General features: G+C 36.4%; 1 protein-coding gene across 2 annotated transcripts in view; it reads right to left on the bottom strand.

Annotated features, from left to right (window-relative positions):
* The window catches only part of sbf2 (SET binding factor 2), a 143,782-nt gene that overhangs the window by 82,797 nt on the left and 45,902 nt on the right, over positions 1-15,083 (bottom strand). For both annotated transcript variants that reach the window (XM_063013531.1, XM_063013532.1), the window contains exons 9-16: positions 11,248-11,361; positions 10,975-11,052; positions 10,553-10,666; positions 7,966-8,094; positions 7,104-7,202; positions 6,488-6,692; positions 5,196-5,305; positions 842-991 (exon numbers count right to left, since the gene is read on the bottom strand). In XM_063013531.1, coding sequence (XP_062869601.1) covers positions 842-991; positions 5,196-5,305; positions 6,488-6,692; positions 7,104-7,202; positions 7,966-8,094; positions 10,553-10,666; positions 10,975-11,052; positions 11,248-11,361 — 999 coding nt within the window. The remainder of the gene's footprint in view (positions 1-841; positions 992-5,195; positions 5,306-6,487; positions 6,693-7,103; positions 7,203-7,965; positions 8,095-10,552; positions 10,667-10,974; positions 11,053-11,247; positions 11,362-15,083) is intronic.

Raw genomic sequence — 15,083 nt, 5'->3', positions numbered from 1 at the left:
GAAACATGCTAGCCATTGGAAGCTGCACTTTTCAGTGCACTCTCAGTTCCAGATAAAATAGGAGGGCTGAATCAGAAAGGTCATCCGGCATAAAAACTGTCCCAAGTCTGGTATGCAGACCAGATCTGCTATCCTAACTATCCAATAAAAAAGTGCCAGTCTATAGAATGGTCTGCCAAATGCTGTAAATGGAAATGCAATTTAACTGGCAGTTATTTAATAAATCACAGATGATATCACGATAAAATTTTAGACAGCAGTCAGGAGTTTTTAAAAATGTACGGCTGGCTTGTTCCATAAATTACAAATCCAAAACAGGAAATGGAATCAAACCAAAGCGCCATTTAAATACAAATCACTTGTCCATGTGGTGAAAGGCTGAAGAGAAATCAGTGCAAGAAGCTGGAAAAAATGTTTCCAAAGCTGTAGCTCAACATTACTGAACCAGTTAAACCAATAGTATGCCAGGTCATATACCGCCATTGCAGACATTTCAGTTTAGCACGGACCTGGCAACTGCCTGCAACTGCCTGCTTCTGCCTTTTACAGAGCAGCACAGGTTGGCACTTGAAATCAAAACCTGCTTTCGTCTATGAAAAGACGCCAGGAGGGTTAATTAACAAACAAAAGGCGAAGATTCTCTGCTGGTATAATAGAGGCTTTAGCTCAAGGAAGAAAGAAACAATCTTTTAATGCTTTGGATCTGGTGTATTTATAGCTGACACACACTTGCATTCACTTAACAGCATTAACGAGATGTAAAGAGCTCCAGGCGAGTCACGTAGTCATGTATTAGAAGACACTGGAGTTCAGTAGAGAGCAGGTAAGTGCATGGCCTTACCTGAAGAGCGCAGTTAATCATGCGTACTATGTGGTCGAACTGCTGGTGGTCCAGGATGGCACGGTTTTGCTGCACGTGTAGACTGAGCTCTTCGGTCAGACACTGTCGAGCCGCCTTGCCTTTCAGAGCGCGCAGGGCAGCCGGAAGAGCCTGTGACACAAGAACACATCATATTTAGCACCATAGAACAAGGGTTTCTGTCAACCTTGAGCACTATTTAAGAGTCGCTGCTTTTTGATGTCAGTCAACAGTTTTTGTGTCTTATAATGTGCTTTTGCACATTTCTATTTTGGCCATGCCAGTATGAGCCAATTATACTTTATTTACTGCACAGTGGGGTTTATTACCACTTCTGAAATTAATTCTATTTTGCTATTTTTATTTCATTTATTAAAAAAGTATTATTACAACAATCATATAGTTAACTTAATTTACAGTGGATTCAGAAAGCATTTTGACCCCTTGACTTTTTGCACACGACTTTTTGTTTGAATCTAAATAGATATTTTATTTTTATTTTATTAGGATTTTAACGTCATGTTTTATACACACTTTGGTTACATTCATGACAGGACAGTTAATTACTGGTTACACAAGATTCATCAGTTTAAGTTTAATGTCAAACACAGTCATGGGCAATTTTGTATCTCCAGTTCACCTCACTTGCATGTCTTTGTACTGTGGGAGGAAACCGGAGCACCCGGAGGAAACCCACGCTGACACGAGGAGAACATGCAAACTCCACACAGAAAGGACCCGGACCGCCCCACCTAGGAATCAAACCCAGGACCTTCTTGCAATGTAGTGACACAGCTACCCACTGAGCCACTGTGCCACCCCATATATGAATAGATATTACTGCCATGTTTACCCACCAGTGTACACTTCTTTAACACAGTTTACTCTTTCAAAATGTTATTGATGATCAAAAACTTAAATCTCATTCACAAAAGGACACAGACCCTTCATTCAATTCTTTTTAGAACCCCCTTGGCAGCAATTATTGCTGCAAACTTTTTGAAATGTCTCTATAAGCTGTGCACACCTGGATTTGGGCAGCTTATCCCATTTTTTAAGACAAATCTTCTCCAGCTCTGTCAGACTGGATGTCAAACATCTGTGATCTGCCATATTCAGGTCTCTCCACAAATGTTCAATCAGGTTTAAGTGTGAGCTTTGGCTATTGTTCACAAAACTATACAAAGATGTGTTGTTTAGGCAATTCCTTCCTTATAATCTTTTGTTTATTATTTAAATGTAGACCATTATTCTCAAAAGGTTAAGTAAAATTATATTATATAACATCTATAAATATAATCCTTAAAATCCTAAAAACATGCTATTTATGACTCATGAGCATGAATTCCAAACATATCTACTGCAGTAATAGATAGGCTATGTTTAAGCTACCGCTAAATTAATTTCAAATTCCAAAAACTGCAACAGTACACCCAAAACCAAAAGGATTACATAAAAGGTTACATTTCCAGGACTGTTGCAACCTCTGGCTGCTCTGCTAACGTGCAGTCCAGATTTTCAGATCAGTTGTGTAGAAATGGCTATACGGTGGTGATGGTTTTACAAGCTCCATGGAGCATTTAACAGTGGGGCTCAGCATTTTTGTAGCCACCAAGGAATAAAAGATTGCATATTAGACCCAGTGGGTGCATGAAGAAACTGGCTAGCATCTCACCGCCATTATTAGGGGTCCATATCCATGAGGATCTAGGTAATCCTTGTTGTTTGGGTAGTTTAGGGAGTTAATTAGCTGAAGAAAATATAAAAACCTTAAGCAAACAAGAATGCTGGTTAATGTTAGAATAATATTTCTGTTTGTGATAAAGGAAAGAAAGATAAGTGGAGTATGTGTGACTGTTTGTTCACCCTTTCCTCTTCAGCTGGTGCATGTATACGACTCCCAGATGGAGGTTTGATGGGGATTTCCATACTAAGAATGTATGCAGTAATATGGTTCGGCCTTAGGGGCATCATGTTCCAGATGTGTGTGTATGCATATACTCAGGTCAGGTTTAGTAACTGTTGATGAAAATGTGCTTTCAATTCAGTAAATATCTAGTCATATCGTACTGTTAAATTGTGTTATTTTCATTCTGATACCAATAAACATTATAGACAATAGACACAAAAATGTGCATTGTCAGTGTTAAAATTATCACTTAATAACTGGTATTTCTCACTTTGTCTTATTTAAAATAAAATAATGGACATTTAATTTACATTTAATAACCCATACCACCTCTTAGCACCGGAATGAAGAGCAGGTCACTAGTAATAGCAGGAGTTTATCTAACTGTTCAGGTTCTTTCTGGACTTGCCACTAATATACATTTACATTTTCAGCATTTAGCAGACGCTTTTATCCAAAGCGACTTACACAATGAGCTAAACACGATGAGCAATTGAGGGTTAAGGGTCTTGCTCAGGGACCCAACAGTGGCAACTTGGTGGTGGCAGGGCCTGAACCGGCAACCTTCTGTTTACTAGTCCAGTACCTTAACCACTGAGCTATCACTGCCCTATATAGTATATAATATATAGGTGAAAAAATAAATTCAGGCTCAGGAATCGGCAGAATTCTAAATAAAAGATCAACATCTAAATAAATTTTTGCAGCAGCAAAAATTTGTCAACTGTTCTGCTGTAGTGTTTGTGCCAAGATAGTAGTTTGTTTTATTTCCTAATGAAGCATTTACATTTTCAGCATTTAGCAGACGCTCTAATCCAGAGTGACTTACAGAAGTGCTTCCATAGTAGACATGACCTTACTCTGGTTTAAGTGGACCACAGTCCAAGAATTTAAATCTGCTAAAACCCTGTTATAATTTTTTTTTTGCAAGAAATGAATAAGTGTGTTAGTAAGTAAGTACATGTCAGCTTAAGTGCTTAGTAAAGAGGTGGATCTTTAATCATCTTTTGAAGACAGTGAGAGACTCAGATGTTCGGACAGACAAGGGAAGCTCGTTCCACCACTTGGGTGCAAGCAGAGAGAACAGCCATGATGCTTGTCTTCCTCGAGTTCTGGGTGGAGGATCAAGTCGAGCAAGACTAGTGGCTTGAAAGTTGCGTGGTACAAAGCGAGGTTTTAATAGACCTCATAGGTAGTTTGGAGCTGGTCCATTTTTGGCTTTGTAGGCGAGCATCATCGTTTTAAACTGAATGCGTGCAGCTACAGGAAGCCAGTGAAGAGAACGCAGCAGTGGGGTGATGTGGCCGTGTTTAGATTGGTTAAAAACTGGGCTAGCAGCTGCATTTTGAATGAGTTGGAAGAGTTGGAGGAAGCATAAATTTACTTTCTGATCCTGTTAGCAAATACCGATACAAACTTTTATTAATTATTTGATTAAAAATTTATATAGATGAAGTTGTTTTGCTGAATCATTTTTTTTTAAATAAAATTAAGCCGGTTAACCTTTAACTGGTTAGATATCTTTCCATTACAGCAGTGTTTTAGAAACCACTTGGTATTTTACTGTCTATATAAGCCACCCCTAGACATGATACAGGGTTGATTTTAGTTCTAAAGTTTAAAACCAGGAGAAGAAGGCTTGTGTTAGAATGTCAGACAGCTACAAAGGTATAGGCTGGTAGATTTGGATTATTTTTGAAAGCAGCTGTTTTGCTGCCCACAAAGACTCAGAATTAATAAATTCGCTTTTTGGAAGAAACTTTTAAAAGCTCTCTGGATGTTGTGTTTTGTGTGAGCAGTGCTGACAGAGAGAACTGAATGGAACTGCAGATTTGCCATTTGACACTACCAAAGGGATTTATAAACTAAACTTAAACTCATTAAAGCTGTGAAAGTGATAAATCTTTGTTAAACCTTTGGCACTGGATTCTTATAGACTTGCTTACTGAAAGGTTGAATTATTGGATCATTTCTGCACAGTGCTTGGCAAGAAAACTAAATCAGCTAAATAAAGGCTTCCTCTTAATTACACAGAGATTACTTAATAAGAGGCTGATGTAACACAAATATAGAAACAAAAGCACTTGTAGCAGAATGATGTCACGGTATTGGTGCATTTATTTCTGATACTGCTAATAAATTGAAGTGCCAGTATTGGAGAAAATTTTAAAACAAGTGCAACTTCATAAAGGGTTATTATTATGCAAATAATAAAGGTACCCGTGTGGCGTATTGGTACATTATGCAAGTCCACTATCGCCAGGATCCAGGGTTTGAACCCCAGTGCTAGCTATCAGCTGACCGGGTGTCTAGATACAGATATGACTGGCCATGTCGGATGGTGGCTGAAACCCTGTGATAGATACCCACCACGACCTTTACCAGGATAAACCGATGGTAAAACATGAACATTGGTGAAGGATTTACCTTCTCAGTCTCCAGCGTTTTGTTGTCGAAAATAAATCCGATGCAGCTTCTCACCACCTCAAGACGCCGGGCACTGTTAAACACAGAAGTGGCCTTCCCTGAGATCGACACTGGGATAGAGGGACAGAGAGCATGGTGTCTGTTAAACAAGGCATTCAAAATGGACAAACAAGAACAAGATAATAGAATCTAAGTTGTGAAATGAGATACAAATCAGTATTGTTAAGGCATGATCTATAAGCAGTGTTTGTACCGTTTCATTATATTTCAATTACTTTCGTTATACATATTTATCAGTAGGCATTCATGTGGCGCAGCAGTTTATTACGCTAGCGTACTGGCTGTACAAGCACCTACACAAACACCCTACAAAGGTTAAGCATCCTGTCCAGGGTATTCCCGCCTTGCTTCTAGTGTAAATAAAAACAAAAGCGGTTGATAAAAATGATGTATTATTTTAGAAAACAGGTTTAAATGTTTGTTTTTGCTATTAATAAGTTTCCTTGAGCTGTACTTTAAATGTATAGAAGAAATCTGTATTCCTTCTGGCTCCAAATCTGAGAACTTTGCATCAGAACCATGAGAGATGGCCACTGTTATCAACACCCAAATTTTATGTGACCTGATCTGGTTGTTGAATTACCGACTAAGCATACATCTAAACCTTATGTTGACAACTATTAATATCTTCTCAGAGAACTGAGGTGACGCAGTGCAGCGCCAAAGTCAGCAATTTAACTGCTTTTATTCCCACTGTTTTTCCCCATTGCATTATCATCAACTGCTTTATCCTAGGACGGGGCACAGATTTGCTGCACCACCCTAGCACCCCAATTCCTCTTTTATCTGGTTTAAACCGGGTGATATAGGGAACACCTTCTTCCATATTATTAATAAATAGACATGAATAACCTCTCCTGCAGTATTATTTATCAATTACACTAGAAATCGTCACACAAACATCTGTTTTAAATCTTTGTCAATGTTTACATTTGATAACAATCATCTCTGCACTTCACATTGTTTAAATGTATACATACACATATATAACCTAGCTTATTTTGTTTTATTTTTCTACTAATTTTATTATTTTAAATTACCCTAGCCCCCATTTCATCCTCTCTATTCTCACTGTTTCTCTTTATGTTTGCACATTTGTAGAGTTCCTAAGATCCCAACACACATTTCAATGTACAATTGCTGATAATATTTGTACAAATGACAAATTTCTTTTCACAGCATTGCAAACTAGTTCTTTCTGCTGACAGTAATATTTGCTCAGACATACTTACCCACTGGAGGACCAGCAGGCACCACACACTTTCTTTCAGATCGGGTACTGACGGTGGCATGGCTCTGTTTGACTAGGCCCTCCTGCATGAGCTCCTGCGTTTTTTCCTCGCTTATCAAGGGAAACGGCACCATGTGAACTCGAAGGTGAGAGCCTTCGCTAGGTCGAGGTACTTTCTGAAAGGCCATATGGGGGTTGGGGTTCTCCTGCAGACCGGAAACACAGTTATTAAGCCTCGTGTTCAGCTAATCATTTAGCCCCGCCAGAACCTCCCTGACATAAAGAGACAAGTGATGAAAAATGCCTTCATCAATCACAGACCATATTACCAGATCCTCTCGGGACTGGCCACTCCACTGATGTTTAAAACTTTGCTAAACAAAACTAAAATGTCAATGTCAGGAACGTCAACGGTCAAACATTTGGCAGAATCAGAGTGCTTAATCAACACAATGCAGAGCACAGAAGAGAACAGTTCAGAAAGAAGTGCACTCAGGATGAACCGCAAAATGCAACGAACAGAGGGAGTTCATGCTTGTGGGAGGCAGAGAGGGAGAGAAAAATACTTAGCCAGAAGGTAGAAGCGCTGGTTTGGAAGAATACTTTAAAGCACTTACGTTTCTGTAGAGCTGCTCGGAGAGCTCCTTCACGTGCTTCTGCAGCTTGGCTGGGTTCTCATCTTCCTCTTTGAAGCGGGCCATGTCCAAAGCCACCAACTGAAGAGACACCAGCAATTTCATGTCAGTCTCTTTATTAAAGGTTCATCAGAAAGTTTGAGTGAAAAATATGTACGATTAATTAATCAGTTTATTTATCCCCTGGGATTCATTAAGCATGACCTGGAATTGCAAATTAATTACTGGTCTGATTTACATTCAATTCAGAATAGGCACATACATTCTGCCTGTGTAAACACCTGTCAACAACTTATACACCATTTGATCCAAATTTAAGAAATTCAGTATGGTTGCTATTTTTCCTTGGAGTGGCATCCTGCAAAGATTACACCAAGAGCACAAATAGGATTTGTCCTAGATGTCCTAACACTTGTTGACACAATGTTCTTTTTTTAATGGGCTATGCTTAGAGACTGAGGACTAACACTAAAATCACATACCAGCTCTGAAGAATGGTGGATAGGGCATGAAATCTTAAGCCACTGATTTAAAAATTAAGTAAACAATACATTCTACTGGTAGATGTTCAATACAAATTAAATTTAGACAATAACAAAAAATATATTACAAAGGAAGAATATTTGTGTTTAGGATTGGCCGAGTAAGAAACCAGACCTTGATGGAGTGCTGTTAAAGACTTTTATTATTAAGAAGACTATTAAATACTTTCTAGTCTGGATTAAATGATTAATATGTTTAATAAAGACAAGCAATTCCGAAGGCTTTCCAAACATTTTCTTCTAATTGTTTGAGGTTCCAGTGGAAAAAAAATATTTCGGTATGAGAAAAGGCTTGCATTTACCTCATCAAAGAGATCACAGGCTCTGTAAGGAGGCCCTCTTTCTGACACAAACCCTGCAAAGGCCATGCCATCCAGCACTTTGGGCAGGAAGTCGTTCTCGATTAGGCCTCGCTGGCCGAGGAAGGCAGCCTGCAAAAATCAGCAAAGATATTATATGGCATGCCTAATCATTAAGTCAAAGTTTAGTTTCCTGTAAAATCTCTGTTGTAGCCTAAAGGCCTAAAATGCCACTGTTTGTGTGGAAATGAAATGATCAGACGATTACAGAGACAGTAGTAGCCTAGTGGGTACCAATAATAGTTGACAGTGGTAGCCTAGTTCGGATATCAATTTTAATTTATTTATTTATTAGGAGTTTAATGTCATGTTTTACACACCTTACATTCATAACAGAAATGGTAGTTACTCGTTATACAAGATTCATCAGTTCACAAGCCATGACAATTTTGTATCTCCAATTTACCTCACTGCATGTCTTCGGACTGTGGGAGGAAACCGGAGCTCCCGGAAGAAACCCACACAGACACCGGGAGAACATGCAAACTCCACACAGAAAGGACCACCTGGGGATCGAACCCAGGACCTTCTTGCTGTGAGGCGACAGTGCTACCCACTGAGCCACCGTGCCGCCCGGGCTATCAGTTAAAAGGTTGTGGATTAGAATCATGACTGTGCCATACAGCCACTGTTGGGCCCTTGAGCAAGGCATTCTCAGCTCAAGGGGTAAATACAATGACTAAGCTTCCAAACAAGCTGGGATATGTGGATAAACATTATTTTATATACATACATAGCAGGGGAACACATAACCATTTTGTTATAGCGGGGGGGTAACACTGTGAGAAGAGAGCGAGAGCGATGGATAAAGAAAATGCTGGGTTAAGAGCAGCTGGCACACAGAGATGCTTGAGAGTTAATGGGGAGATGTAGTGCATTCCTCAGCCATAATCTGAGCCATGTGGGGTGCTCGGAAAAGAATGTGGAAAAAAAGGTTGTTGTGGAAACGTCCTCTCAAGCAAACAAAAACAACAGGGGGTTAGAGTGAGGGCTCACACGTACATCCAGAAACAAAATCAATTTGGATTTTTCTGCATATGGCTCATCAGAAGGTCAGTAAATGAGGATGTTTATAATCACTGAACACATGAGTTGCTTGTTAAAAAGATTCATGTAGGTCAGATGATATGCTTAGAATGGCACAAGATGCTTAGAATGCATGATGCACATTTTTGTATAATTGTGTAACAATTTTTAAGTTACATTTTCTGTCTTGCATTCTGGTCAGGGGCATGGCGGGATCTGATTGCACCAGAAAACACAAGGCACGAACACCTTGGAGAGGGCTCCCAATCCAGCCATCTCCACCCCATCCCCCTTCTCTGACGTAGTCAATCATGTCTGTGTAGACGCCTGACTGGCCGATAGCACCGGTGAGATTTGAACCCAGATCTTAGTGGTAGTAGGCTAGCGTAAGTGCATTTACATTTTAGGAAGCATTTAATGAATTTATAAATTTTATCACCAACAGAACACCATGCCCACAGTGAAGCATGGTGGTGGCAGCATTATGTTTTGGGGATGTTTTTCTTTGGCTGGGATTGGGGCTTTAGTCAAAGTGGAGGGAATTATAAAAAGCTCCAAATATCAGTCAATTTTGGCACAAAACCTTCAGGACTCCGAATGAAAAACCAATGAAATCTTAACAATGACTCTTAGACAGCTTCAGCTATGATGTGTTACATAAACACCACCCAGAGATTCAAGTGTTCAAGGTGTCTTTCAACCACAGGGAAAACTAAGGAGCTGTCACAAAAGCTCAGAGGAGATCATTTCATGGCACCAAAAAGGCACAGGGTATGAGAAGATTCCCAAGTTTTGGAACATTCCTAGAGACACCATTGGGAGTGTTGTGTGGAAGTTTCGATATAATGGCACAGCAGCAAACCTGCCTGGGTGTGAGAAATTAGCACTTTGAATAGATTTTTATCGTTTTAAGTGTCAATTCTGGACAAATAACTAAATGTAATCTGATATAATAAATGGCATGTAAAAAGATTTGATTTACGAAACATGCAATACTGAAAACCAGCAGAAAACTTGTTAACAATATTGAATGAATGATTCCTTTATTAACTAAATAAGTGATCTGGTGTAATCCTGTTTGATTATTTCAGATCAGATCATTAGTCTGCATAGTCCACAGATGCCCTTCCTGAAGCAACCCACCTATTTATTCGAGCTTGGGACCAGCACTAAAGGTGCAGTGATCCTGCTCATGGCTAGGCTGACGTACCACCATGTGCCTACTGTGATTTGTGAGCCCAGCTCAGGATTCGATCCCCCCAAATTAAGCACTGCTGTTATCAGTTAACTTCATTCATTTCGCTAAATAATCAATCAATAAGGATTTTGAACCTAGAACAAACCAGCAGACAACATGCCTCGTATACCAGTGAGCGCAGGTCTAGACCGGTTTGAAGAGGATCGGGGTGGTTACAGTCATTACTCACTGATGGACGTTGTTGGCCCCCCTATAAACTATCCCTAGGGACAGGGGTTAATGTCAGGGTGCTGTGCTGTCTCTCACCTTGTGAAAGTGAATCACTGGTTCGGAATGGATGCGAATGAGCTGCAGACAGGACCTGTAGCCCTGGAACAGTTGTGCAAACAAGCGCAGGAAGACAGCTCTTACCTCCTTGTCCTACCAGAGACAGAAAGAGAGAGAGGTTGAATTCGGTGATGGACCGTCAGCTTTTATGTCAAGATAATTATGTCAGGCTGGCATTAGTCAGTGACGAGGTGAACATTTTGTGTTCAAAATAGACCAGGGAGGCGAGCTCATAAAAGTTACCGACCACATTTTTCAACCCCTTGGGGAGCTGATAAGAAACGTCCCGTGTAAGCTGCTACTCTTTGCGAAGTTTCGCCGGTGCTTTGGCAAGAACATTACGATAAAATACACGCTAAGAGGTCAGCAATGCAGACCCGGGTTATCAATAAAGCACTTACCAGCAGTTTGAGGTTGGATGGAGCAGAACGTGGAGGAGGGAAAGCATTGTCCGCTATCTCCAAATCTGGATGTAATACCTGGTAGATGGATGGTTGAAGTGAAGAAAGATCTTGTTCAGTCGTTACATGAAAAAACACTTCATTGCTTCATAATATGACTCACTGAAGCTCTATTAATAAAATCATGTGAATGTCAAATGCAGGTCAAATGCAAATGTGATCACAGTGTGTGTACGTGTGTGTGTGTAGCTACAGTTAGAAAGTGGTACGTACCATAGACAGTGTGGTCTGTGTATTCTGTAGCAGAGGCTCGGGGAGCTGGGACAGGTGGATACACTCTGGGATTTTTATTGTTCCACCATCTAAGTCAGCGATGATCACATCCAGCTGTTATAACAAATTGTTACAGAAAAAAAATATTGAAACCAACATTTTATCTGCCAAATAAAAACAGCAGATACTGGTGATTATTTTTAAGTGCTTAAGGGAATCAAAATGTGGAGCTTGCTCTGCAGTAAAGGGGCACCAGGTATCAGCTACACTGTTCGATGTGAACCACAGTGATACCACTGTGGTGGTGAGGGGGATCGAGGTGTTGATAACATCCTTACAGTGTAATGTTATTTTTGCTGTATCTTATCACTATAAATATGTCATTGCTGTAAAATTTTTTAACTTGTCATTTTTATACTGGACAAAACTAAAAACGCTTCTTAATCTTGTAATAATGACAACATTTATAGTATACACACTGATGTGATAAAGTCTATGAAACACCATTCGGAGTCTTAGAAACATATTACACACATTTTTATTGTATTGCACAACTGAGATGCTCGGCAAGGCAGGGAACTAGTTTAAAGATGAACAGTCACACAAAAAGTCGTGTGATTGATTAATTACCCCACTGCTCCTGCTTGATGAAGACACAAAGTTGTTGGTCTGGTTTTCTTTAATTATTAAAAATGTAATTGTTTTAAATTTATTTTAAAATAAACTATAAAAATATAATTGTTTAACTGCTGTACAATTTTTTAACTTGTTATTTTTATACTGGACAAAGCTGAAAAATGAGCATTCCATCTGTAACTTTGTAATAATGACAACATTTATAGTAAACACATTTATCTGATAAAGCATATGAAAGACCATTTGGAGTCTTAGAAACATATTACACACATTCTATTGTATTGCACAACTGAAATGCTTAACAAATAATCTTGTGATGGATTAATTACCCCACTACGAATTAAACATTTTAAAAACGTTTGTGCACCATGCAACATTTAGTTTACGATGCTGTATTAATATATTGAGTTCAGTGGTAAAAGTACTGGACTAGTAATCGAAAAGGTTTCTCCTCCTGCCTGCTTGATGAAGGCACAATTAAAGTTGTTGGTCTGGTTTTCTTTTAATATTAGAAATGTAATTGTTTTAAAATTATTTTAAAATAAACTATAAAAATGTAATTTTTTAAAAAAGTTTTTGAAATAAACTATAAAAATGTAATTGTTTTAAAATTATTTTAACATAAACTATAAATGTAATTGTTTTAAAATTATTTTAAAATAACTATAAATGTAATTGTTTTGAAATTATTTTAAAATAAACTATAAAAATGTAATTGTTTTAAAATTATTTTAAAATAAACTATGAATGTAATTGTTTTGAAATTATTTTAAAATAAACTATAAAAATGTAATTGTTTTAAAATTAATTTTAAATAAACTAAAAATGTAAACAAAAAATTAAATTCTTTTTAATAAGCATTCCATCTGTAATCTTGTAATAATGACAACATTTATAGTAAACACATTTATCTGATAAAGCATATGAAACACCATTTGGAGTGTTAGAAACATATTACACACATTTTATTGTATTGCACAACTGAGATGCTTGGCAAGGCAGGGAACTAGTTTAAAGATGAACTGTCACACAAATAATCTTGTGATGGATTAATTACCCCACTACGATTTAAACATTTTAAAAACGTTTGTGCACCATGCAACATTAAGTTTACGATGCTGTAATAATATATTGAGTTTAGTGGTTAAAGTACTGGACTAGTAATCAAAAAGGTTTCTCCTCCTGCTTGATGAAGGCACAATTAAAGTCATTGGTCTGGTTTTCTCTTAATGTTAAATATGTAATTATTTTAAAACTATTTTGAAATAAACCATAAAAATGTAATTGTTTAACTGCTGTACAATTTTTTAACTTGTTATTTTTATACTGAACAAAGTTGCTTCTTAATGAGCATTCCATCTGTAATTTTGTAATAATGACAACATTTATAGTAAACACATTTATCTGATAAAGCATATGAAAGACCATTTGGAGTCTTAGAAACATATTACACACATTCTATTGTATTGCACAACTGAGATGCTTAACAAATAATCTTGTGATTGATTAATTACCCCACTACGAATTAAACATTTTAAAAACGTTTGTGCACCATGCAACATTTAGTTTACGATGCTGTATTAATATATTGAGTTCAGTGGTAAAAGTACTGGACTAGTAATCGAAAAGGTTTCTCCTCCTGCCTGCTTGATGAAGGCACAATTAAAGTTGTTGGTCTGGTTTTCTTTTAATATTAGAAATGTAATTGTTTTAAAATTATTTTAAAATAAACTATAAAAATGTAATTTTTTAAAAAAGTTTTTGAAATAAACTATAAAAATTTAATTGTTTTAAAATTATTTTAAAATAAACTATAAATGTAATTGTTTTGAAATTATTTTAAAAAAACTATAAAAATGTAATTGTTTTAAAATTATTTTAAAATAAACTATAAAAATGTAAGTTTTAAAATTATTTTAAAATAAACTATGAATGTAATTGTTTTGAAATTATTTTAAAATAAACTATAAAAATTTAATTGTTTTAAAATTATTTTAAAAAAACTATAAAAATGTAATTGTTTTAAAATTATTTTAAAATAAACTATAAAAATGTAAGTTTTAAAATTATTTTAAAATAAACTATGAATGTAATTGTTTTGAAATTATTTTAAAATAAACTATAAAAATTTAATTGTTTTAAAATTATTTTAAAATAAACTATAAATGTAATTGTTTTGAAATTATTTTAAAATAAACTATACAAATTTAATTGTTTTAAAATTATTTTAAAATAAACTATGAAAATGTAATTGTTTTAAAATTAATTTTAAATAAACTAAAAATGTAATTTTTTTTCAAAAATCTTTTTAATAAGCATTCCATCTGTAATCTTGTAATAATGACAACATATATAGTAAACACATTTATATAAAGTCTATGAAACACCATTTGGAGTCTTAGAAACATATTACACACATTTTATTGTATTGCACAACTGAGATGCTCAGGCAGGGAACTAGTTTAAAGATGAACTGTCACACAAATAGTCTTGTGATGGATTAATTACCCCACTACGATTTAAACATTTTAAAAACGTTTGTGCACCATGCAACATTAAGTTTATGATGCTGTAATAATATATTGAGTTCAGTATTAAAGTACTGGACTAGTAATCAAATCCTGCCTGCTTGATGAATTCACAATTAAAGTTGTTGGTCTGGTTTTCTTTTAATATTATATATTATTCTTTTAAAATTATTTTAAAATAAACTACAAAAATGTAATTGTTCTAACTGATGTACAAGTTTGTAACTTGCTTTTTTTTATAATGGACAAAGCTGCTTTTTAATAAGCATTCCATCTGTAATTTTGTAATAATGACAACATTTATAGTAAACACATTTATCTGATAAAGCATATGAAAGACCATTTGGAGTCTTAGAAACATATTACACACATTCTATTGTATTGCACAACTAAGATGCTTGGCAGGGCAGGAAAATAGCTTAAAGATGAAGTGTCACATAGGCAAAAAAGAAAAACAAGTCTTGTGATTAATTAAACACCCCACTATAATTAAAAAATATATATACTGAGTTCAGTGGTTAAGATACTGGATTAGTATTCAAAAAATTGCTGGCTCAAGTCATGTTGCCACTGCTGGATTCTAAAGCAAGGCCTTAAATCCTCAATTGTATGTCACTTTGGATGAAAGTGTCTTCTAAAATGTAAATGAGTCGATTTCTCTACTGCTTGATG

The sequence above is a fragment of the Trichomycterus rosablanca genome, chromosome 17 (genome assembly GCF_030014385.1).
Source record: "Trichomycterus rosablanca isolate fTriRos1 chromosome 17, fTriRos1.hap1, whole genome shotgun sequence".
Lineage (NCBI taxonomy): Eukaryota > Metazoa > Chordata > Actinopteri > Siluriformes > Trichomycteridae > Trichomycterus > Trichomycterus rosablanca.
Note: the sequence above shows the minus strand (reverse complement) of the source record. Positions and strands in the feature narration are given on the sequence as shown.